Source organism: Nuphar pumila, chromosome 12 (assembly GCF_984573655.1).
Source record: "Nuphar pumila chromosome 12, dmNupPumi1.hap1.1, whole genome shotgun sequence".
NCBI classification, from domain to species: domain Eukaryota; kingdom Viridiplantae; phylum Streptophyta; class Magnoliopsida; order Nymphaeales; family Nymphaeaceae; genus Nuphar; species Nuphar pumila.
The window spans coordinates 28,426,522-28,452,603 of record NC_143260.1 but is presented as its reverse complement, the minus strand read 5'-3'; the positions used below and the strand labels follow the sequence as shown (position 1 = coordinate 28,452,603).

The window sequence follows — 26,082 nt, the reverse complement described above, 5'->3', positions numbered from 1 at the left end:
CCAAGTTCTCTCTCTTATAAAAGCTAATAAATTCTCATCCACGAGTAGCAACACTTTCTCATCCACCGAGATCTCTCTCTCTCTCTCTCTTTTTCAAATCTAGCTTTGAAAAATTAAAAGCTTTTAATGCTTTTAATTAATGTTATGAATTTTAGCAAAAGATATTTAATGCATTTACCAGAACATGCTTTTAGTTAATGCTTTTAATTAATACCTTGATGATGTTTTATTCCCATGGTAGCTAAGACTCAGCTGAGTCAATGATAAACTCAGCCTAGTTTGGTTCTAACCCAGTTATACTACTATTTTAACTCAGTTAGTTGAGGATCTGAGACAACTTGGAAGAGTCACGAGCCGAGTCCAAAATTTATATAGACATATGCACACACTGGATATATATATATATATATATATATATATATATATATATATAGCCGAGTCCCCGTGTCCAAAATTTTTAAAATTGCGCCGCACCCGTGTCGCACCCGTGTCGCACCCGCACCCGCACCCATGTGACATAGATTCAAACTCAAGATCCGTTGGTTAATATTGCAATTCCAATAGTCCAACTACCTTATTTGACATAGATAAGCAAATATTGCAAATGACATAATTAAACACCTTCAATCAACAATGCTAACACACAGTTTGTTAGCCTGGATGCAGCCCAAAATGAGAAACCATGTTTTTGTTCAAACAGGGTAGATCTTGAAGATCAAGAATCAACGCTGCATGGTTCTTGTATAGAAATCCACATTGTTTTGAAATCAAACACGCAGAAGTACACTCCTGGTATGACATGGGCAACTTTATAATTTTTTTGTCAAGCAGCCATGCCAAATGTAGATGGACAATCAGTTCACAATGCAAAGGATTGGGTCCAGCTTCAAAGGCAGCAAGATTGTCACTTTTATACAGCGCAACATTGTAAAGAGGCAGATGGACAATCAGTTTGCAATGCAAAGGATTGGGCCTTGCTTCAAAGGCAGGAAGATGACATCGCTTTTACACAACACAACATAGTACATAAAGGTATATGGATGCTCAGAAAATCTTCCCCACAAGTCTCTTCAAGATATTTCTGGCAATGAGTTAGGTGCTTTTGGTTTTATTCTCAAACCCAAGACATTGATATCAAATAAACAGTTCAGAAAGATTACCAACATGAACTTGTAGGTGCAGCAAAAACATGATGTTAGGGCAATGCTATCTGCCCATACTGCTGATTAGAGCTTTTCAACTGTAGAATTTGTACAACAGAAACCACATTATGCAGTGACATCCAGACATGAAAAAAGAGGGAAATGGTAAGAACATGAAATCACAAAACACCAGAGTTTGCATATGCAACGCATAGATCCTAAGCAATTTGGTGGGGATTTGAACGAAATAGAATTGGTGACAACTGAGCAAGCTGTGCATCAACTTGATGCAATTTTGCCCTGTCATGAGAATTTCCAGCCACTCAACCATAGGTCAAACTAAGTTGGGCTGAAGATCCATATTAAGGTGTGCCTCTAATCAACTTAGTGAAGAAGCAAGTTAAGATCAGTGCAAAATTATTACGGCCTCAGAGAATGATTTTGGCCCTACACTTACAACAAATTGTCAAATAACGGTAGAATACCTTTTCAACAGCAGTTGCTGCAATGGACACATCTGCTCTTCCTTTCTTTAGGGACTCCAAGCGTGCACGAACCATATGATTGTTCTCTTCTGCCTGAGACATCAACAACTTGACTAATAATGCCCCAAAAACTCTTTGCAAATGAATATGAGAAAATTGACTTCCATTAAACAAACAAAAGCAATGAACAAAAAGGCAGTTTCAAAATTCAAAACTACATAATTGGAACTTCCTTGACTAGGTTGAGGATGGATTTGCTTTGGTAACTTGGATTTTGACAGATTCATATACCTTGATCTACCTGTGTAGGGTTGTCATACATCTGCTAGAGGTACTATTTCTAGTACCAACAAAGGGACCATAATAAGATGATCATACGTGTGCAGAGATTACTCTTGGGCAGCTAAGGATCAATGAGAAGTCAGAGTCCATGCAGTGAAGATGTACAAAAAAAACAGTGATAAGATGCAAGAGTTACTAAAAACAGGAAACTAAAGAAAATTTGGAAACAAGCTGTGAGAATATGAAAGAGCATGTGTTGACAGATTTTAGCTTTAGATATAAAGGAACAGAAATATAGGACTTGCAAAGCTGTCTCAACTTAATTGGGATAAGGCTTCTTGATGATGATCATCATGAAGATGAGTGTTTCTCGATGAGGGCTGTTATCAATCACAAAGACAGTTATTTTATAGTTTTCCTTCTGGTAATGTTCATCATTCCATGATGACAATCAACAAAGACTTGACCTGTTCTAGAGCCTAACGCTAGGACATGGAACCTCCAACAAAATATCTATTAAACAAAAAGTACTAAAGGGTTTTGTTTATTTATATTAGTGAGAATTATAATTAGAGCATTTTATTCTCCCTAAAACCAATGTTAACATTCAGTAAAACCCATAATGGAAGACTATTTTCCATGAAACTTTGAATCAACTTCAGGAATTTGTAGTTTAATTTCTTAAATATAAACTAAACAAGTTAACCATAAAGAGAACAAATATGCAAATCCAGAATTTGCATTGAACCACCAGGAAAACAAAAATTTTAAGTATCAGAACATGTTTCCAATTACATCTTGACCTAAGACTATAGGATAGAATCAGCAGATATAAATTCTTAATCAATGGCTTCATCCAGAACTAATCATGCCAAATTGTTGCAACTGCTTCTACCAATCAGTTTGATTCTGGAAAAAAAAAGAAAATAAGAAAGAAATTGCCACAAAAGAAATAATGAAAACAAATTGAAAACGGTCAAGCACAAGAAGGCATCGGCTTTATACATTTTTTTTTATTGATTTGAATCAAGTAACTGTTAAAATATATGGATGTTATATATATATATATATATATATATATATATATATATATATATATATATATATATATATATATATATATATATATTGTAATGCCCACTAGGGGCAATTTGATCTTTTCATCATTTTTGTAAATATTCACGCCCATTAAGGACATTTTTGTATTTTTATATTTTGTATTTATTCTTTTCTTTTTGGTTTTTTAAAGGCGTAAAAAGGGGATCCCTTAAGAGTCGTTGGGACCCTCCCTAACGGTCACAAATGTGACCTATGAGGATCTCCCAACGACTCTTCTGAGACCTCCTCTTGTCCCCTCTTGTGGTGTATATAAAGGGAACTTCTCCCCTATTATTCTTAACACTTTTTCAAGCATTTCAATAAAGGCTCCAAGTTCTCTTCTCTCTTGTGTATGTTTTTGTTTGCCCTTTGTGGAATATTGTATCTTGTATCTTGTCCAATAGAGACATTGTGCTTATGTGATTGTAGCTTCTTGTAGTCACTTTGTGACATTGTTCTTTTGGCACTTGAATTTTCTTACATGGTATCAGAGCCACTAGGTGTTGGAAGCACTCTTGGGATTTTTCACTCTTATATTTGAGTGTTATTAACCTTCATACTCTTGTTCTTCTTCAACTCTTCCGCAATAGCCAACAAAGATGCAAAGATCGACCTTCCCTTCAAATTAAATAGGACCAACTATAGAATGTGGATGGCCGCTATGGAAAACAACCTCAAAGGTAAGAAACTTTGAGGATATGTATGTGGAACTCTTGTACTACAATTGAAGCTCCCCAAGAAGGAAGGGAATGAAGAAAAAGCTTTGGGTGATGAAGAAAAGGCCAAAGGTATTAAAGAATATCAATCCAAAGTTGAAGATTGGGAAAATAAGCATGTCAAAATATTGGCATGGTTTATGAATAATGTGGAGCTCAAGATTTGTGTTAATCTAGCCAAATTAAAAAAAAAAAAATGAAGCATGGTTCTTCATGAAAGGTATGTATACTCAAAAGGACCTTGCTAGACATTTCTTTTTATAAGAAAAAATAAGAGGAACCAAGCAAAGAGATATGATTATTAGAGACTATTATAGTACTCTATCCCTTCTATGGGATGAACTTGCTCTCCTTGAACCACAATGGGAAAGAAGCACTATTACCATGAGGCAAGAGCAAATGGAGAGAGAATGATTTTTTCAATTTATTCATGGGCTTCATCCCAAATTTAAACAACTAAAAGGATCCATTCTTCATAAGGTTTATACTCCTCTTAGTGGAATCCTTGCCAATTTATGCTAAGAATAAATTTGTTTGGCTCTTAAAAAAGACTTTGATGAGGTTCATGCGGTATCTAAACCAGAAAATAACATGAAGACATATAAACCTCCTCAGTTTTGAAAAAATAATAATGGTGGAGGAAGAAAAATTGTTTGTCACCATTGTAATGAATAGGGTCATCTTAGACCCAATTGTCCCAAGTTTAAAAAGAAGGTGGCTTCCATTGGAGATAGTCCAAGCAATTCAAGTGAATAATAATAAAGAGATAGACATAAGGGACTCCATTGCTCAACTTACGAAAACTCTCCAACAATTCATGAGAATCAACTCTTCCACACCTTCCACCTTTGGTGTCGCGGTCTCATCAACTCTCGGTATGTCATCTTGGATCCTTGATTCGGGTGTCTCCTTTCATATGAGTCCAAATGCATCTTTTTTATTCAAACCACGTCTTTTTAAATCATTCGTTTCCACGACTGATAGAACATTATTATATGTTAAAGGGATGGAAAACCTTGAAAAAAATTTAGTCAAGGCAAAGAATTTTATGTTCGAAAAGTTAGGATTATTTCAAAACTTAACTTAAATCTTTTTTCCGTTTCTCAAATAACCGATTTTTGGATATAGTGTCTCTTTTTCACCAACTAATTACTATATGCAGGATCCCCAGTTCGGGAAGCGGATTGGGCAAGGCCATAGAAAAAGAGACCTATATTACATGGATTTTTTGTCTTTGCCATCCAAATTATTTTGTAATCATGTTCAATCTAAAGATATTGTTACTTGGCACAAAAGACTCGATCACCCCAATAATTCTAAGTTGTATCCTTTTCTTTTTTGTGAAAAAATTTTGTAATGAAAAAGAATTTACATGCAATCTATGTCACAGGGATTCGGCTAGCAGGGTGTCGCACCCGCGTCGACGCGACTCGACTCGGGTGCGGGTGCGGGTGCGGTCAACCCGATCCTGGGTGCGTTGACTGCACCCATGATCATTTAGGTCCATTTTTTTTTGGATTTTTTTTTAAAAAAAATTTGCCCTATGAAATGGGCTGCAAAATTTAAAAAAAAAAATTTGTTGACAGTTGTTGCTGCTGCTGCTCCTGCCTTTTCAATCCTGATCCTTCTTTTTCGTAAAGGATTTTCTCTCTCCATAATAAATGATAATGATGGTGGTAGCCTTGCTGATCCTTCTTTTTCGTAAAGGATTTTCTCTCTCCATAATAAATGATAATGATGGTGGTAGCCTTGCTGGCTATTAGTATTCACTGTTCTCCTGATGAGATGGGTGCGCTATGCAGCTGTATATAAAATGAAATTTGAAAAAACCTGCGTCGGAGGAACCCCGGACCCCCTTATATATATATATATATATATATATATATATATATATATATTACATTTTTGCCCCTGCCGCACCCCCGCACCCGGGTTTTTTGGAAGTGCCAAATCCCCGCACCCGCACCCATGTGACATACCATGCAATGATTGTATCCTTGGAAAAAATGCATTCTCGTCCTTATCCACGTAGCAACTTTATTTTCAAAAGACCATTTGAATTAGTGCATTGGATATATGGGATCAGCACATGTTATGTCTAAAGGAGGATATTCATATTATGTTGTTTTTATTGATGATTTTATTAGATAAACTTGGGTTTACTTTATTAAAAACAAATTTGATGTTTATTCTATTTTTAAAGAATTTCATATCCTTATTCAAAATCAATTTCAAAACAATATAGCCAATTTTAGATCTGATTCTAGAGGTGAATACATGTGAAATGAATTTCAAAACTATCGTAAACAAAACTGCATTATTCATCAAAGATCTTGTCCTAAAACTCATAGGCATCTTATTAAAACAACAAGAACTCTTCTTGTCTCTAAAAATGTTTCAAAGAACTTTTGGGCAGAAGATGCTCCTTTCACAATTTATCTTATAAATTGGATGTCTTCCGCATCTTTAAAAAATGTTTCTCCTTTTGAAAAATTGTTCAAAATGTCTCTAGATTTTAAAATATTAAGAATTTTTTGTTGTAAATGTTTTGTTCTTTTTCAAGGACAAGATAAACTTTCACCAAAAGCTCTTGAATGTGCTTTTATTGGCTATGGTGAAAATCAAAATGGGTATAGGTGTTATGATATTAAAAATAACAAACTCTATATTTCAAGAAATGTGACTTTTCTTGAAGAACAAAATGGATTTGAATTTCAAAAATCTAAGGAAGAGGTTGATTATTCTTTTCTCTTTGACTTATTACCTAGAAATAAGTCTAAAGATTTTAATGATACTATTTGTGATAATATTTGTGATGACAATTCTCATCAAAATGATGCTTTGTTTCATCAAAATGATGATTCTCACAATGAGAATCCCAATGATATACATGTGTATACTCGGCGAGAGAGAAATGAACATCAAAATGCTTTTGACATATATTCTCAAGACATTTCTTTAGAAGGCCAAGTTGAAGAATCCCTACCTAGGCGATCTTCTAGGAATAGTAGATCTCAAAATTTTGTGTCATATGATTCTTTTTCCCTAAATTATAGAACTTGTCTAATGATGATCCATTCCTATCATGAGTCTTTCAACTTTACATAAGCCGAGCAACATCCGCATTAAATTGATGCTACGAGACTTGAATTAGAAGCACTCAACAAAGCTAACATTTGGACGATTGTAGGTCTCCCTTTAGGAAAAAAGGTTATTGTATGTAGATGGGTTTATAAAGTTAAAATTAAGAGTGATGGGACATTAAAAAGATACAAAGCTAGGTTAGTTGTTAAAGAGTATGCACAAGAATATGAAATTGATTATAAGGAAACCTTTGCTCCAGTTGCTAGGATGACTAGTGTAAGAACCTTAATAGCCTTAGCATCTATTAAACAATGGCCTATCTATTAATTAGACGTCAAAAATACCTTTTTAAATAGGAACCTTTGTGAAAAAGTCTGCATGGATCCTCCGCAGGGTCTTGAGATTGAGAAAGGACAAATTCTTAAACTCAATAAAGTTGTTTATAGTCTTAAACAAGCTAAAAAAATCTTTGTATGATCGCTTTAGTAAAGTTGTTCTTGATAATAGTTTTACCTCTTGTTATACGGATACTGCTCATTTTATTAAGTACGCAGTTGATCACATAACTATTTTATTGTTATATGTTGATGACATGATCATCACTGGGAATGATAAAAAGGGCATTGAGTTTATTAAAAATATTCTTAAAAGCAATTTTGATATGTCTCACCTTGGATATCTAAGGTCTTTTTTAGAGATCGAAGTTGCATACTCCTCAAGGATATATTTTGTCTCAAATGAAGCTTACATCAGATATTATTGCAAGTCTGGCTTAACTGACGTAAAGAAAGTGGAGACTCTAGAAGTAATCAACGTTAAGATGAGAGTCGATGATGGAACTCCTTTAGAAGATCCCACTCCTTATCGTCAATTGATTGGATCACTAACATATTTGTCTATTACCAGGCCAAATATTGCTCATGGTGTTCATAGTATAAGTCAATTTCAAAATGCTCCTACTACTATTCACATGGCTTCCATCATGCGAATTATCAGATATTTGAATGAATCCATAACCAAAGGACCATTCTTATCTTCTTCTTCATCTTCTAATTTAATTGCTTATAGGTGGTAACCCCAATGATCGTATTTTTATAACAGGTTATTGCATTTTTCTTGGAGAATCATTAATCTCTTGAAGATGTAAAAAACAACAAAAGGTGTCTCTATCTTCCACGGAAGCTGAGTATAGGGCCATGGCAACAACTACCATTGAACTTGTTTGGTTGAGAAGTTTGCTCAAAGATATGGGAGTCATTATCTCTATTCCTTCGAAGTTGTGTTGCGACAATAACAGTGTTATCTAAATTGCTAGCAATCACACTTTCTAAGAACGAACAAAGCACGTCGAGATAGACTGTCATTATGTTCGAGATGAATTTTTACGAGGCACCATTCAACTATCATATGTCACTTCAAGGTATCAGTTAGTAGATTTTTTCACCAAAGCCTTGCCATCACCCTGTTTCTACTTTCTCCTAAGGAAACTCTCGGTGATCTCACAATCAGTTTGAGGGAGGGTGTTAAAAAAATTAGATATATATATATACATTATAACACCCACTAGGGGCAATTTGGTCTTTTCATCATTTTGTAAATATTCATGTCTATTAGGGACATTTTTGTATTTTTGTATTTTTTTTCTTTTCTTTTTGGTTTTTTAAAGAGGTAAAAAGGGGATCCCTTAAGAGTCGTTGGGACCCTCCCCAACGGTCACAAATGTGACTATTGTGACCGTTGGGGAGCTCCCCTTGGCCCCTCTTGTGGTGTATATAAAAGGGACTTCTCCCCTATTATTCTCAATGATTTTTCAAGCATTTCAATGAAGGCTCCAATATTATTTCAAGTTCTCTTCTCTCGCGTATGTTTTTCTTTGCCCTTTGTGGCATATTGTATCTTGTCCATTAGAGACATTGTGCTTATGTAATTGTGTCTTCTTGTAGTCACTTTGTAACATTTTTTTTGGCACTTGTATTACCTTAGAGTAACCCAGTTGAAACTCCCAAGTCTTTTTTACTCATAAACAGAGCCTCTACATGTAGTTATGTGTATGCCTCTATTTTAATATTTAGTGAATTACACACATGCACACACACACATGCCTTATTGACCACAGTTTAGGCATAAAAGTCTTGACAAACTCTATGCAACCAAAATAATATTTGAATAAGCTTTAAAATAAAGCTCCATGAAGATTAACTAGAAAGGGTTTCGACCAAGGTTGCCAAACTAGAAACTGGAAGCAGGAAATGATACGGGAAGCGGAAGCAATGCATTTGAAAATGTATAGGAAGCGGGAAGCGAGGAATAAAAAAACAGTATAAGAATTAAATGGGAATCCAAATGAATGCAAATAAAAACTAAAATAACAATTATTATTTTTAAATTCCATGATTTTTTAGTGTAAGAAAAAAAAATTAATAAAATCTAAAAATGATGATTGTCAACTTAGAGAAAGCACATGGAAGTCAGTGAGAAGCACGAAAGGAAACACATAAGAAAATGAAAAGTAGAGTGAGAAAACATATAAGAAGAATAGATGAAGCGTGTGGAAAGCATAGGAGAAGCGTGGGAGAATCGAGATTCCCATCAAGTTTCGGAAGTGAGGAGTTTCACGCTTTCAAAGCGAGTTTTCGGGAAGCAGGCTTCCCACCTATCAAAGAAGCTTCTGGTAACTCTGGTTTCAATAAACCTATGAGACCATGGTAGGTTTTTTACAGTACTACATAGAAAAGGCTGCAGAAAACAGCTAATTTATCAAACTCATTCATATAAATGCACAGCAAAAGTAGCAAGCAATGTATGTACCCTGAAACCAATGCAGAGCTAATAGCAATTTCAAAATAAGTATTGAGCTATTAAGCCAAAAGTATTCAGATCATTTTTTCAGGCTTCACATGTTGGAAAACAGAGTATCTACACTAGGGGTGTCAATGGGTCGGGTTTACCCAGACCCGACCCAAACCAAACCCTATAGGGTATGGGTATGGTGATAAATAATAAGACCTGATTAAGATCCAGGTCCGGACCGGACCTAAAGGTCTGATTAATACATGGACCCAGGTATAGCTTGTGAAATTTTATATCAAACCCGGACACGACCCGAGTTCTGATTAAGACCCACAAATTTTCAATGTAAAAATGATAAAAAATATGGTTTTACCGGGTATGGTCTCGGTCTGGTTCATGTAGTTCTTATTGGGTCCGGGTATGGTTTTTCTTATAGTGGACCCATTAGACCCAGGTCCGAACCCGATATCATACCCAAAAACCAGGTCCAAGTCTGGTTCCACCTGGGTCCAAACCAAACCCGACCTTTTGACAACCCTAATCTACACTAACGTCTTTGTTCAAGAAACAAAAAAAATTTAAAAGAGAACAAAAAAACAGAGTAGCTACAGTAGAGACAAGCAATGAATCTAAGTGTACTACTTAGAAGTCCTATGGATTTTTATGATTACTCTCAATTTAAGAAGAAAAAGAAAAATCAAGAAATTTTATTTATCCTTAGTGAGAGTAAGGTTCAAGTACAAGCTCATAGTTAGAGGTTCACACTCCCACAGAGCATCTATATTAATGTTTTTATTTAGAAAATAAAAAAGGAAAAACAGAGTAGCTACAGTAGAGACTAGCAAGGAATCTAAGTGTCCCTTCTATTAGAAGGCCTATGACTTATTCATGTTTCATATTTTGATTACTCTCAATCTAAGAAGAAAAAATAACCAAAAATCCTATTAACCTTACTGAGAGTAAGGTTGAGGTGCATGCTCTTAGAGGTTCATACTCCCTGTACTGATTTTTCAATCACTGCAAGATCAAATAATATTAACGAGAAATGAAACTTTTGATTTTTTCTATATTTTGTTTATGATGAAACCATAGTCACAAATGTCATCTCAGCAATTTCTCGATAATGGAACAGGAGTTTTAGTTTTTTTTTCAGGAAAATATTGGTCTATTAAAAACTTATATAATAAATATATAATAAAAAGATTGAAAAGATATATAACATAAAAGAAGATAACAGTAATATGAGATATAATATTGATAAGGCTCATAATGTGGCAATATATAATAAGTGATATGGGGTTATTGGTACCAATCAAACTATGGGTAACATATTGCACTAATGAACCCATAGAAAGATAGTCCTATATCATTCACCAAGAAGAGGGAGGGTCTTTCCTCTTTCTATTTAAGAGGCAATGCACCCCTCTATTTATAACACTGGTAGGTGGCTACATTGGGCTGCTCAGATGCCTAGGCAACCACATCTTTAAATGTTTTAAATGTTCTGAATGTTAGAATTTGGTTTGAAAGTCAGCAATTTACAAATGTGGCCCTCTTTCATACCATGGTGTTTCTTATAAATAGCATGACAATATTGAAAATACTGTGATATATCATGGTATTTTCAGAATAGACATGATTTTGAAAATCTCGTGACATTATTGCGTGTTGCAAATTATCGTGATAACATCATGAGATTTTTTTATTATGGATGGAATCAATACTATGATTACAAAAAGGAAACAATTACCAGGTTTTGGCAGAATTGCATTGCAAAAGTAGACATCATGATCTTGCTCCAAAACAGAGTGGTGGGTCACCTTTTCTAATTAGTACGAAATAGACATAGTAATCAACACGGAGAGGCATTAATGAAAGAAACAAATGTTCTACAGGTCATATGCATCTTGCTTGACTGGGCTCTAGGAGAAGAGGAACAGGTTGGTTCCTGCGACAGCTTGAAGCACTATCTGCTCCATTCCTTGCAAAAACTTGTAGAAAATGCAGGAAAAGTTCATAGGCTGACCTAACAGTCTCCAACCCAGTAAAACCAAGATATCATCCTCACAAAGAATTTAAGAGGTTTTCAACTTAGAGAAGTACGCAATAAAAACAGTCTTAAGGAGATTTCTCTACAGTGAACTTTTGTACATGTAGCAACTGAAGAGCATATAACATCTTAAGATGGTCATTCAATGGAGATCTGAACAAAAGATGAGATTGAGTTATCATCCATAGTATAAATCAACTTCTACTCACTTTCTTAGGTTAATCTTACACATGATTTGCTTAAAGACTATATATAAAGAGTATCAAGAGTAAAGACTAGCTTGACTCTCTTCCAGTTATTCATTTTTTATGCTACCTTAAGTGATAAATTTGATGTAAGATGTCATACTAACTCCTATGTTAGTTCTCTAGACAAAAAAAAATGATTACATGTTTTCACTTTTCATTTCCCAGGTGTAATCCTCAAGTCACACGATCCTATTTAAACATCAAGGTCTCTATGGCACACTAATCCTCCTAGAATTATCAAATTTCGCCATGCTTTTCGGAAACAGCAAAAAGGGAAAAGCATAGACAAGACAAACCTGAGAGCCAAAGAACCGAAACATATGATTATAGATAAAGTAGCAACCATGATCATCCCTTTTCCAAGAAATCCAGTTTAATAATCTCCCTCTACATCAAATTTGGCAGTTCACTTTTTCTTTGATAGCTTGATTGACAGCACGAGTGTTCATGTGTGCATTTCTGCATCAATGCATGCTTGTACATCTGTGACAGGACTTTTTTTTAAGAGAGAGAGAGACATGAACACAATGTTACAGGATTTCCTCAACTGTAACCATGTTTTAATTATCAAAGAATTCAAAGTTACCATAGAACATTATTACATCATAAAATGCATATTTCAACATAAAGAACATTTGAAAAAAAATGCACTTGGTTTCCACTAGAAGTACATAGAAGCACTTCAAAAAGGAAGAGCATCTATCTGCCCAACACCCTGGGCAATCTCACATCATTTAAAAAATAATCATAATTATTTGGTTACCTTGGCCAACATGGTCCTCAGGCAGAGGATCTCATCCAACTTTGTCTTTGTAAGCTCTTCTCTCACCTGGCCTAACCTGGTCCTGCATTTAAAATTCAATGAAATGCTGACATGAGATTGGAGCATGTACAACTATCAACTAGGACTACAGTAAGCTTTCATTTTCCTTTTTTCCTACAAATGCATCACAATGTTAGCCCCTGCATGAGTTTCGAGACCAAGTGGCAAATACAAGGCTGGGAAATAATTCTGACCATAAGGAAAGGGCAAAATTCCAGTTCATTTGTCCAGAAACAGATAGATAGTAATATAGAGTGGACACATATTGCAAGTGACTGAATGGATTTAACACTACAAGGACACAAGTGAAACTAATGATGAGATTTCAAAAAAGAATACTTCTCAGTGTGAAGAATGTCCAGACTCTGCTCTTCAACAAGCTGTTCAACCAATTCAAGAGCAGTAATAACCTGTCACAAGTATTACAGCATCAGATAATGCAATTCAGAGGAGAGTACATGAAAAGAATAGTTCAGCGCCATTGTTGCCACCTATCTGAGACTTCCAGAGATTTTACACTTAGAATTATTTACTTTTTATTTGTCAATGCAGTTATAAGAAATACCTACTAGGTTATATAAGGAGCCAACATACATAATTCTCTATTTTATGTAATATTAGTTCATATAAATCAGTCATAATTCTCTATATCAAATAGGTCGATTGATAAAATCGCACTATGTAAAGCATGAGATCACAAGTTATCATCCTATTAGAGGCTACTTGCCAGCTTGCCTATCATAAAGGGCAAGTATATAACTTCAATACTTCATATTGCTTTATCATCAGATATATCATAAAAGATACCTAAGCAATTAATTTTGTCTTTAGTCCTAACTGCAATGAAATATGCGAAAGTACAAAAGGAGGGCCTCTAAGGGCTTATAAGATCATAGACACAAAGTGCATATGCACATACACAAGCCCAACTAAGGGACAATACAAGAGTACAAAGGCACTACACAAGCACTAAGTATATTCTAAGACATCAAAGAACTAAAGGGATGAACACAAAAATAAAAAATATTCATGTTAAGCATGAACGCTTAAGAAAAGCAGTATCTTACAAAGAGGACAAAGACTCTATATATAGAGCCAAGATGGGCATTTAAGAGAGGCATTCACTGTTTCAAAAGTCGTATTTATGACTGTTGGAACAGTCCCATAGGTAGTCACTGTTCCAACAGTCAACTGTTTGAACAGTCCAACAGTCATATAGACCCCCTACACTATACAATAAAGAGAAAAATAAAATAAAGAACAAAAATATAATATTGTCCCTAGTGGACAGTCACTATTTACATAAGAATAACAAGACCAAAACGCCCCTAGAGAGCATTACCTATTACATAACATACAATATATATATATATATATATATATATATATATATATATATATATATTTTAACAACCCCCCTCAAACTACGGTGTGATAATTGAAAGTTTCAAACTACAAGTCATCGAAGGTCTTAATTAAATACAAGTCTTCGAAAGTCTTCATTAAATACAAGTCTTCAAAATATCTTCATTGGTAGTCTCCATCTTTATGACACATTAGAGAATTTTGCAAATACAAGTCTCGGAATGTATTCATTGGTAATCGTCCCCAAACGCCTTCATCAGCTATGTCCATCTTCATAGCTATGTCCATCTTCATGATATGATGCATCAAAGATATTCATTTCTCAATCCATCACATCTTTAAGAATATGTAAAGAGAACAAAACAAAGGATCCAACTACACAAAGAAAAATATCATACCCCAATAGTTTTAAACTAAATATGTTTTTGAAAAAGAGAAACATTAGATAATCATTAAGATAAGAAGAGCATACCTCAAGGATAAATTTTTATGAAATCAAATCATAAACTCAAAATCAACATATTTTTCAAGAAACCATAAATATCAATAAATAAAAGAATTTGATTACTAAAGGACATAAATCATCAAGAAGAGAAACAATTATGCATAAATAATATCCCAAACAGTTTTTAGAAAACCATTTTAAATGAAATAACAAATCATCAACAACATCATGCATATATAAAATATAATAATTCAGAAAAGCCCTCAAGAAAATCGAAGATAATTAAATTCATGCATACAACAATGTGAACAAGATAATCAATATGAAACACATATATATCCAATATGCAATTAAAGCATATTTAATGCACATAATGATGAAAGGGAGCAATCTCACAAAGCCCTTGTGGTCTTACAAAAAGATAAAAAAAGAAAAAAGGAAAAAAGAAGAAAGGGAAAATAGAAAAAGGGAAAAAGGGGTTACATGGGGTTCTACCAAAATACCCCTATCGGGTATTTTGATAATCAAAAAGAAAAAAACTGTATATATATACATATATGTATATATATACGTATGTATATATATAAGTATATGTATATATATTTATATATACATAATTTAACACGCCCCCTCAAACTTTACGGGGAGAAGACTGAAAGTTTGCCAAGAAGAAACATAAATCGTGGAGTTGGGAGCGCCTTGGTGAAGAAGTCAGCCAGTTGATATTCTGAAGTGACGTATGGTAATGTGATGGTTCCTCTGAGGTATTCATCTCGAACATAGTGGCAATTCATCTCGATATGCTTGGTCCGTTCGTGAAACGTATGGTTGCTTGCAATGTAGATCGCACTTTTGTTATCACAGCAGAGCTTGGTGGGTGAGAAAATGAGGACACCCATGTCACCAAGGAGCCCTCTGAGCCACACGATTTTCATTGTTGTCATTGCCATATCCTGATACTCAGCTTCAGTGGATGATAGAGAGACCTTTTGCTGCTTTTTGCACCTCCACGAGATGAGAGATTCACCTAAAAAAATACAAAGACCAGTAGTTGAGATACGATCATTGGGATTTCCTCCCAGTCAGCATCAGTAAAAGCAGTTAATTCAAGAGATGAGGAAGAGGATAAGAAGAGTCCCTTGGAGATGATATTTTTGATGTATCGCACGATTCTCATTACAGTCGCCATATGAACTGTAATAGGTGCATGCTGAAACTGGCTTACAGCATGAACCGCATGAGCTATGTCTGGACGGGTGATGGATAAGTAGGTGAGAGATCCAATTAATTGACGATAGGGAGTTGGATCCTCAAGAAGAACACCATCCTCAAGTCTGAGTTTTGCATTGATAACTTCGGGAGTCTCAACTTTCTTTTCATCAGATATTCCAGATTTGGTACAAATGTCTGCGGCCAATTTCATCCGAGATAAAATGTATCCTCGCGGGGAGTAAGTCACTTCGATTCCTAAAAAATATCTCAAGAATCCAAGGTCAGACATATCATAAGTTTCTTTTAACATAGACTTCACATCATTTACCCCCTTTTTGTCATCCCCAATGATGATCATATCATCAACATATAACAGAAGAATAGCAATGAAATCACATGTTTTCTTAACAAAAAGAGCAGTGTCAATATAGCAAGAAGTAAATCCTAAATTGATTAATACATTACTAAACTTATCATACCAAGCTTTAGGAGCTTGCTTAAGTCCATATAAGGCCTTTTTTAATTTCAAAATTTTACCATTTAAATTCATACCAGGAGATGGTTCCATGTAAACTTCTTCATTTAAATTTCCATTTAAAAAGGCATTTTTGACATCTAGTTGAAAAATTGGCCATTTTTTAGCAGAAGCTATTGCAATAAGAGCTCGAACACTAGTCATTCGAGTAACAGGGGCAAAGGTTTCATCATAATCTACCCCATACTCTTGGGCATATCTCTTGGCCACTAACCTAGCCTTATATCTTTCTAAAGATCCATCGCACTTAGTTTTAACTTTAAAAACCCATCGACATCCAATGGGTTTCTTACCATTGGGTGGATCAACGATTTCCCAAGTTTGAGCTCTCTTAAGTGCATTAAGTTCCAGTTCCATTGCTTCATTCCAATGAGCATATTGTCTGGCCTCATTATAATGAGTTGGTTCATGAATTGAGTGAAGAGCAAGCAGACATGCCCAAAAATTTGGAGAAAAAAAATCATAAGATACAAATCTATTTGGTATTTTTGAAATACGATTTGATCTTCTCTGAGAGATTTCTTCGGTTGACTCATTTTGAGAGAATTTTTCAAGGGCACAAGGAGGATTACTTTCATTTCTTCTAGAGTACACTTGTATTTGCCTTTGTACATTTTCTTGTAAATTTTGGTCATCATTTGAAGGTTCAAACTCGTCTATGAGCGATTCACTAGATTCAACATTATCATCAATGACCTTTTCTTGAGGCAATAAGTCAAATAAAAAGGAATAATCAACATCTTCATTTGGTTTATGTGAAAAACCATTTTCTTCTTCTAAGAATGTGACATCTTTTGAGATATAAAGTTTATTATTTGATATGTCAAAGCATCGATAACCTTTTTGTTTTTCGCCATATCCTAAGAAAATGCATTCAATAGCTCAAGAAGAAAGTTTATCATTTTTGTGAGTTAAGACAAAGCATTACATCCGAAAATTCTTAGTCTTTTATAATCGGGAAACATATTGTAAAGTTTCTCAAATGGAGAAAGAATTTTTAAAGAAGATGAAGGAGTTCTATTGATAAGATACGTTGAGGTTAGAACCGCTTCGGCCCAAAAAGATTTTGGAACATTTTTTGAGATTAATAAGGTTCTTGTGATTTCTATTGCCATATAACAATAATGTTGCATATATACGAAATTATGTTCAATCATGATCATTATACAAAAAAGGACTTTAATAAACACAACATGAAATATTTAAGCTATGTCATGTGTGAGAAAGGAATTGGAATAATCCAAGAAACAAATCAACCCTTTATAATTTGCAATTATACGTATACCAAGATGTAAAATGGTAATAATCTTAAAAGTGCAAATTTATGACATGTACCAAGATATTGTGGAATGATAAAAGAAACAATCTTACAAGTCCATTAAAAAGACAAACACAAGCCCTAAAGAAGGCAATAAAAACATCTCTTTATTGAAAAGATAGTACCATGAGAAAATGTCTATGAATAGACAATACGCATACAAGCATGAATACTTTATAAAAGAAGTGTACGAAGACACTCTCACAACACTTGAACAAAATACGAAAAAAAGCGTAATAATATCAAACATGCAATAATGCATGTATTTCATAAAAGATGCAAATGCTTGAGTCTCTCAAGCTTTAATGTAATTTAAGGCAAAGAAGACCATATTATGGTCAATGTAAGCATCCTTAGAGATACAATCAAGAGGTTTTTGAAACCTTATGTGAAAAATACAAAATCCGTTTATAAAGTTGCATTATTAGAAGAAAAATCAAAAAATAAATGAAATCTTTTATACCAAAGGATGCAATAGATACACTATGCATTCTATATAGTGTGGGAAATTCTTTTTAAAAAATCTTTTACAATGGTTCAAACAACCTATTTATCAAAAATCCTTTAAATAAACCAAAAACATTGAAATATCTTTTAGGAGTTCTCATAAATAGTTATCATTAACAAGAACTACTTAGGATTCATAACAAAGATTTAGATGTGAGAGATTCTTATACAAGAATTATATCAAGATTTTCAAAAAAACATGCACTAAAATCCATAAACAAGAGAGGAACTTAAAACAAATTAGGCTTTATATGAGAGAAAAGAGTTTTAAACAAAGATCATTGATCAAGACATCATATATAATTTAAAAGTTAATTTATAGGTTAATCATGAAATACTTATGTAAACATCATAAATCCCATATAATTGAAAACATATTTAACATCATAAATTACTATTATATGTGATGAGGAATCGATAAATATATAGCCAAGAATTATATATTTGAACAATAAACAAGTTTACCAAATTTAAAAGTAAATATTTTAAAATATACGAACACGCGAAATGAGAAAGGAAATGATTCAACTTATCAAAAACACTAAATGTGCAAGAAAAATAGTTTCATAATGCAAAATATGTTAAGAAAAGAGATACATACCGAAAACTTCTAAAAAAAAAGAGGAACAATGAATACTTCACCATTTCTTGAGCACCATGCTTTCCGTTGCGCCAAGAGACAACCCCATCGTAACTGGGCTCTGATACCATGTTAGAAAGTGACTTTGAATACTTTAGGTTTGATAATGAACCCATACACATGCACATTAAGTGCGAATATACCCACTCAAGGGAACAACACAAGCACATCATGTGCTAATACATAAACCCATAAAAGGGGTAAATATGACTTAAAGTCATAAGTTGAATATTATGGAAGAAATAAGTAGAAGAGGGTAAAAACCCTATACAATGGAGCATAAGCTCCTCCAAGGAGTGAAGAATACAAAGGGGGCAAGCCCCTATTTATAAGTACAAAAGGGACCACCTTGGGGGCTCCCAAAGGAGACGTTGGAGAGCCCCCAACGGTCACATTTGTGACCGTTGGGGGCTCCCAATGTCTCTATTGGGAGGCCCCCAATGTGGAATGGAAAAAAACATAAAATTAAAGGAAATATTACAATGCATATTCCAATTGGAATATGCGTAAAATAACAAATTACAAGAATACCCTTGAGGGTATTTTAGGAAGATAAAATATATATATTTATATATATATATATAAATAGAGATATGTATACATATATATATATGTATATATATATATATGTATACGTATCTTTATATATATATATATAAATATATACATGTACATTTGAGGATTATATTTCAACATATATGTGTACGAGTACACATATTTTAACATGTATAGCATGTGACAAATCAGGTCGAGTAATGCTAAGGTACATTAAAGAACCTACCAACTGCATGTAAGGAGTAGGATCGGTTAGAGGAACACCGTCGTCAATCTTCATTTTTTATCCCACGACTTCAGGAGTTTCGCATACTTTGTCATCAAAAATTCTTGATCTGTCAATAATCTCACAAGTTTAGACTGAGATAGGAAATAACCACGTTGCGAATAAGCAACCTCAATTCCAAGAAAATATGTCAGAAAACCCAAGTCTGACATCTCAAATTTTGAAGTCAAGAAGGACTTAATACCCTTGACTCCTTGAACATCATCACTTGTGATTAGCATGTCATCAACATAGAGTAAAAGTATCATAATCCATGCATTAGATTTTCTAGTAAATAAAGCAGTGTCAGTATAACATGAGGAAAAAACATTTTCCAGCATTACACTGGTAAACCTGTCATATCAGGCTTTGGGGGCCTGTTTCAAACCATAGAGGGTCTTTCGAAGACGAAGAACTTTATCTTTAAGAATCTTCATGCCTGGTGGGGCATCCATATACACTTCTTCGTTAAGATCACCATTTTAAAAAGCATTTTTCACATCCATTTGAAAAATGTTCCAATTTTTAATAAATGCAATGGTAATAAGACATCTAACTGTAACCATTCGGGCTACAGGAGCAAAGGTTTCTTCATAATCAATTCCATATTCTTGCCCATACCCTTTTGCAACTAAGCGGGCTTTATACCTTTCTACAGATCCGTCGCTCTTAGTTTTAACCTTAAAAACCCATCGACAACCTATAGTTTTCTTTCCTATGGGTAGAGTTTGGAAATCCCAAGTTTCAGCCTTTTTAAGGGCATTAAGTTCATTTTGCATAGCTTCTTGTCATTCTATACATTTTTTAGCTTCTTCAAAATTCCTTGGTTCAAAATATAAGAGTGGATGGCACTGAGACAAGCCCTATATCGGGGTGAGAAAGAATCAAAAGAAACAAAACGAGTTTGAGGTCTCCTATTCCTTTCAGATCTTCGATGATCGAGAGTAGGAACAAGCTCACTATATTGATCAATAGTACTTCTAAAGGTGCATTGGTTTCTACGAGAGTAGGTTATGGGATCACTTGAAATTCTACTTTCTTGTTCATTGAGTGAGTTATGTTCACCAACATCACCATCATTTTCCTCATCAAGGTTTGATGACACATCATCATCACTAGATACATCATCATTACTAGACAAAAAGTCAAATAAGAAGGAATAATCAAAATTTTCTTGTTGAGAAACATTGTTTTCAAAGCCACTTTCATTTTCTAAAAATGTTACATTTCTAGAGACATATAACTTATCATCTCGAAGATCATAACAACGAAACCCTTATTGAGTTTCGGAATATCCAAGAAAGGCGCAAGAGATAGCCTTGGGAGAGAGTTTGTCATTCTTATTCGTAAGTATAAAATACTTACACCCAAAAACTCGTAACCTATTATAGTCAGGTTCAATCTTATATAATATCTCAAAAGGGGATATTTTCCCTAATATCCTAGATGGTAAGCAATTTATCAGATAAACAGAAGCAAGAGTTGCTTCTGCCCAAAAGTTTTTAGGAATGTTTTGAGAAATAAGAAGAGTCCTAGTGGTCTCAATGATGTGCCCATGTTTTCTTTTGGCCAACCCATTTTGTTGAGGAGTTTTATGACAAGACCTTTGGTGGATAATTATGCGGTCCTCAAGATATACTTTAAATTGATTGGAGAGATACTCTCCTCCAGAATCACTTCTAAATATTTTTATGTTACTTTTGAATTGATTCTTGATCATTGAATGGAAGGTTTTAAAACACGAAAAAACTTCATGTTTGAACTGAAGAAAATATATCCACGAATATCTAGAAAAATCATCCACAAAAATGACATAATAAGAAAAGCCTCCTTTTGAAGCAACAGGTGCGGGTCCCCAAACATCCGAATGAACAATTTCGAAAATTTTAGAAGAGAACATGGTTCTTTGCTCAAAAGGTAAACTTTGCATTTTTCCGAGAATACAATCATTACAAGAAAATGAACTTTTACATAGATCTTTTGCAAAATGTAAGTAAGACAACTTGGTGATATTAGGATGACCAAGTCTTTTGTGCCACACATTTATATCTTTGTTTTGGGCAACATTACAAAAAGATTTTGGAACTTGAAGAGATTCCATATAGTATAAGTCTCCTTTTTTAAAGCTTTCCCCAATCAATTTCCCAGACCGGCGATCCTGTATTAAACATTTATCACAAGAAAATTTAATATCGCAACCATGGTCCGAGAGTTGAGAAACAGAGAGAAGAGTTAAGTTTAGTTTAGGTATAAATCTAATTTTTGGAATAAAAAACTCTTGAGTTTCAAAATTACCTATTCTTTTAATTTCAAGAGAGGTTCCATCCGCAGTGGAAACAAAAGAAGGAGAGACATTTTTTGAGTAATCAGAAAGCGAAAACATGTTTGGGGACATATGAAAAGATGCACCGGAGTCCAAAAGCCAAGAGACTTTACCTGGAAAGGATGAAGTAGACACGGCGGCACCGTAGGTAGCTCCCTTGAGGAGAGGTTGAAGGGCTTCCACTATTTGATTTATAGAGAGTGACCCACTTGATGATGCCTCCTCCTTTTGTGGTACACCAGTGGTAGCCATTGCGAGAAGCTTTTTCCATTTGGGACATATGGGTTTGATATGTCCGGGTTCTTTACAAAAATGACAAATAATTTTACTATATTCACTTTTTTCTCTTTGCCCACCATTTTCACCTTGATTTTGTGGTTTAAAATAAGGGGGGCGATAGGTTTTTACATGGTTCCCGGGTCTTGATACGGCATTGACCTCATTATTTTCTTCATAATTACAAAGAACCACAAGAACACTTGCTCCTTGTTTACATAAACTCATACGAGTCTCCTCACCACTCAATTTGGTGAGTACATCTTCAAGAGAGGGAGGAGTAAATGAGGATAGAAGAAAAGACCTTATTTGCTCAAATTCGAGCCTTAGCCCATTCAAAAAATTGAAGAACCGATCTTCTTCAAGTTGCTTGTGGCGAAGTTCAATTGCTTCTCCACTCCATTTTGGTTCAAGCATGGCAAGCTCATCCCATATGGAGGAAAGATCGGCAAAATATTCCTTAATAGTCATTTCACCTTGAGTAAGAGAGAGAGCCTTCTTTTGAAGATAATACTTATGAGATAGATCCCTCGATGTATACATTTTCTCAAGATAGTGCCAAGCTTCCGATGCCTTTTTGAACTTAATAATGTTGGCATTAATCTTAGTTTCAACGGATGAAAAGAACCAAGAAAGAATCTTGAAGTTCTTCATTTCCCATTCATCGTGCTTCTTAGAATACTCTTCAAGAGCTTTGACCCTTTCTTCTCCTTCAAGAATCTTGATTTCACTTCCGTTTACCACAGTTATTTTGGGTTCTGGTTCCGGAATTGTGCCTTGCACATAACCCCATAGCCCCTTTCCTTTTATGTGAGCCTCCATGTTTCCGGCCCAAACATGAGAGTTGGACCCATTTAATTTGAAGCCAAGAGTAAAATGAGACTCTTTTTCGCCCATTATTAAGTAAAGAGGAAGCGAGAAAGGGCGTACCAACACAATATTTCAAATTCTAGCTTGCGCAAGATTCTTCTAAAATATTTGAGAAGCAAGATCCACCACTTCAACCTCCAAAAATCCCGAAGGCACGCTTTTCGAAGCACTTGAAAATAAAAGAATCTCACGATCCTCTATCACCAACCTTGCTCTGATACCATGTGAAAATGTCTATGAATAGACAATACGCATACAAGCATAAAAACTTTATAAAAGAAGTGCACGAAGACACTCTCACAACACTTGAACAAAATACGCAAAAAGCGTAAAAATAGCAAACATGCAATAATGCATGTATTTCATAAAAGGAGCAAATGCTTGAGACTCTCAAGCTTAAGAAAAACAAGGGGGAAACACCCCTATTTATACAAGACTAAAGAGGTGCAAAGGGGGGCTCCCAAAGGAGTCGTTGGGGAGCCTCCAACGACTCTATTGGGGGACCCCCAATGCACCTTTTATGAAAAAACAAAAAAGAAAAAATAAAAAAGAATTACAAAAAAAATAAAGATGAAAATTACAACATATTCCAAATGGAATATGCGCAAGATAGGAAATTACAATAATACCCTTTTCGGGTAAGAAAAGAAAAGAAAAGAAAATAAAAAATGTATATAAATATATATATATTTATATATATAGAGATACATATACATATAATATATATATGTATATGTATCTCTATGTATATAAGTATATATATTTATACTTACAACAAAGGATTTTGGATATACATTTTAACAGACCCGAGCATACAGATGAAAGGTTGTTGCGAGATATTCAAATTTGATCATTGACAAAGACAAAAATGTCTCAACTAGGTTACTCGATAAGATGGGTCTATTGAGGGAAAACTACAACTGGAAAGACAAGCCACCCAACTAGACAAGTTACTCGACAAGATTGTTTTCATTAGACAAGTTCTATAATTTGGGGAAAAGGAATCATATGACACAAATTTTTTAGGAGGTCTACTACTGCTAGAGGACCGTCTAGGTAGGGATTCTTCTACTTGGTCCTCTAAGGAAAGATTTTGTGAATACATGTCAAAAGTATTTTAATGCTCATTTCTCTCACGCTGAGTGTACACATATATATCATTAGGATTCTCATCGGGAGAATCATCATTTTGATGAAAATTGTTATCATAAACATTTTCATTATCACAAATAGTATCATTAGAATTTTTAGACTCATTTCTAGGTAATAAGTCAAAAGGAAAGAATAATCAACATCTTCCTTGGCTAATGAGCCTTCCAACTTTAAAGAAGCTAAGCAACATTCACATTGGATAGATGCAATGAATTTAGAATTAGAAGCACTCAACAAAGCTAACACTTGGAAATTTGTAAGCCTCCCTTTGTGAAAAAAGGCTATTTGGTGTAGATCGGGTTATAAAGTCAAAACTAAAAGTGATGGGTCATTAGAAAGATATAAAACTAGGTTAGTTGTTAAGGGGTATGCACAAGAATATGGAATTGATTATGAGGAAACTTTTGCTCCCTCTTCCACCGAACAGTCCTAACAGTCCATCCAACAGCTAGTTGGACTATTCCAACAGACATATAGGCCCCCTACACTATACAATAAATACAAAAATACAATATTGTCCCTAGTGGACAGTCACTATTTACATGAACAATGACAAGACCAAAATGCCCCCTAGAGAGCATTACCTATTACATAACATACAATATATATATATATATATATATATATATATACACATGGATATATATATACATATATTTTTTTTAACAGTAACTAGTCATTGATTTACTATTTTCTTTATTTACGGTCAATCCTTCCATGAACATTAATCATTCTTCTTCTCTCTTTCTAGTACCAACAGAAGAAACCTTACTATCTGCAGGCATTTCACATAGCATTCATGTCCTATGTTGATAGGACACAAACAAAAACATGATCATGTCCCTAACTTCCTCTATTTCCTTTTATGATCTTGATTGTTCATTTGTACTTGTGTGATCTTTCTTTAAAAAATTTCACTGATTACATTACATAACAATTTTCAACTTGAATCTACTGTTAATGCTTATAACTATAATGATTTGAAATTGTTGTTTAAGAATTTACACTTGAGATGGTATTCATGATTTAGTGCTTTAAGAGTTTTGAATGTATGTCCTTGTGTGTTTGTATGTATGTATATTCACACACACACACACACACACACACACACACACACACATAATGTGTGGTCATGTACCTGTGTCCTAGATTTACGCAACCTTTTGTGTTGTACCCAGATCTCTTTCAAGTTCCATACCCATTTCCATGTCTATGTGAGTTCTACCTGACTACAACCTGCCTATCCTTGCTGATGTGATTAAAAATAAAAATCAACTTCATAAATACTATGTCACTAGTCTACATCAGTCCTCGTATTGAGAACAAACATGGTCAGAATTAGATATAGTAACATATTAACTTCTTTTGAGCAGCCAGATTTAGAATGAGAATTGCAATTGATTGGAAAAGAAAGATTACTGTGAGGTATTCGCCAAAAGTATTTGTATAAAGATCATCAGAACTTTTATTCCGAGTTTAGTGTTGGACAGTATGGACAAAAAAAACAGTACAGTGCTTAGAATTCCAAAACAAAGTTCAAACAAGCAATATATAAACCATAGGTTAGCAACTACCAGTGGCTGCTCTTGCCAACTGGAACTTGAATAATCGTGACTAGCATCTTGACCCAGGATCAGGGAATTAGCAAGCTCCATGTGTTAACTCTAGATAGCAGCAGAAACAATATTGTGATTAGAGATGAAAGAGATCACTCAAATTCACACATAGGGAACACTTTTCTCATCACCATCAAACTGTGTCCATCACATTCCTTCTTGTCCTCCAAGAAATTATAAATTTCAGAATTGTTTCATGGTCGAATGATAATGCAAATTCATGTCATTAATACTTTCTCCTTTGTTCATCTCATGAGAATGACATCAGCTCCAGAAGAATAACTG

At 34.3% G+C, this 26,082-nt stretch overlaps 1 protein-coding gene across 2 annotated transcripts in view; it reads right to left on the bottom strand.

Annotated features, from left to right (window-relative positions):
- Window positions 1–586: 586 nt before the first annotated feature.
- Window positions 587–26,082, bottom strand: part of EMB3006 (embryo defective 3006) — an 82,300-nt gene continuing 56,804 nt past the window's right edge. For both annotated transcript variants that reach the window (XM_089983315.1, XM_089983316.1), the window contains exons 5-8: window positions 13,058–13,128; window positions 12,659–12,740; window positions 1,628–1,720; window positions 587–1,240 (exon numbers count right to left, since the gene is read on the bottom strand). In XM_089983315.1, the coding sequence (XP_089839441.1) occupies window positions 1,196–1,240; window positions 1,628–1,720; window positions 12,659–12,740; window positions 13,058–13,128 (291 nt within the window). In that variant the 3' untranslated portion in view covers window positions 587–1,195. The remainder of the gene's footprint in view (window positions 1,241–1,627; window positions 1,721–12,658; window positions 12,741–13,057; window positions 13,129–26,082) is intronic.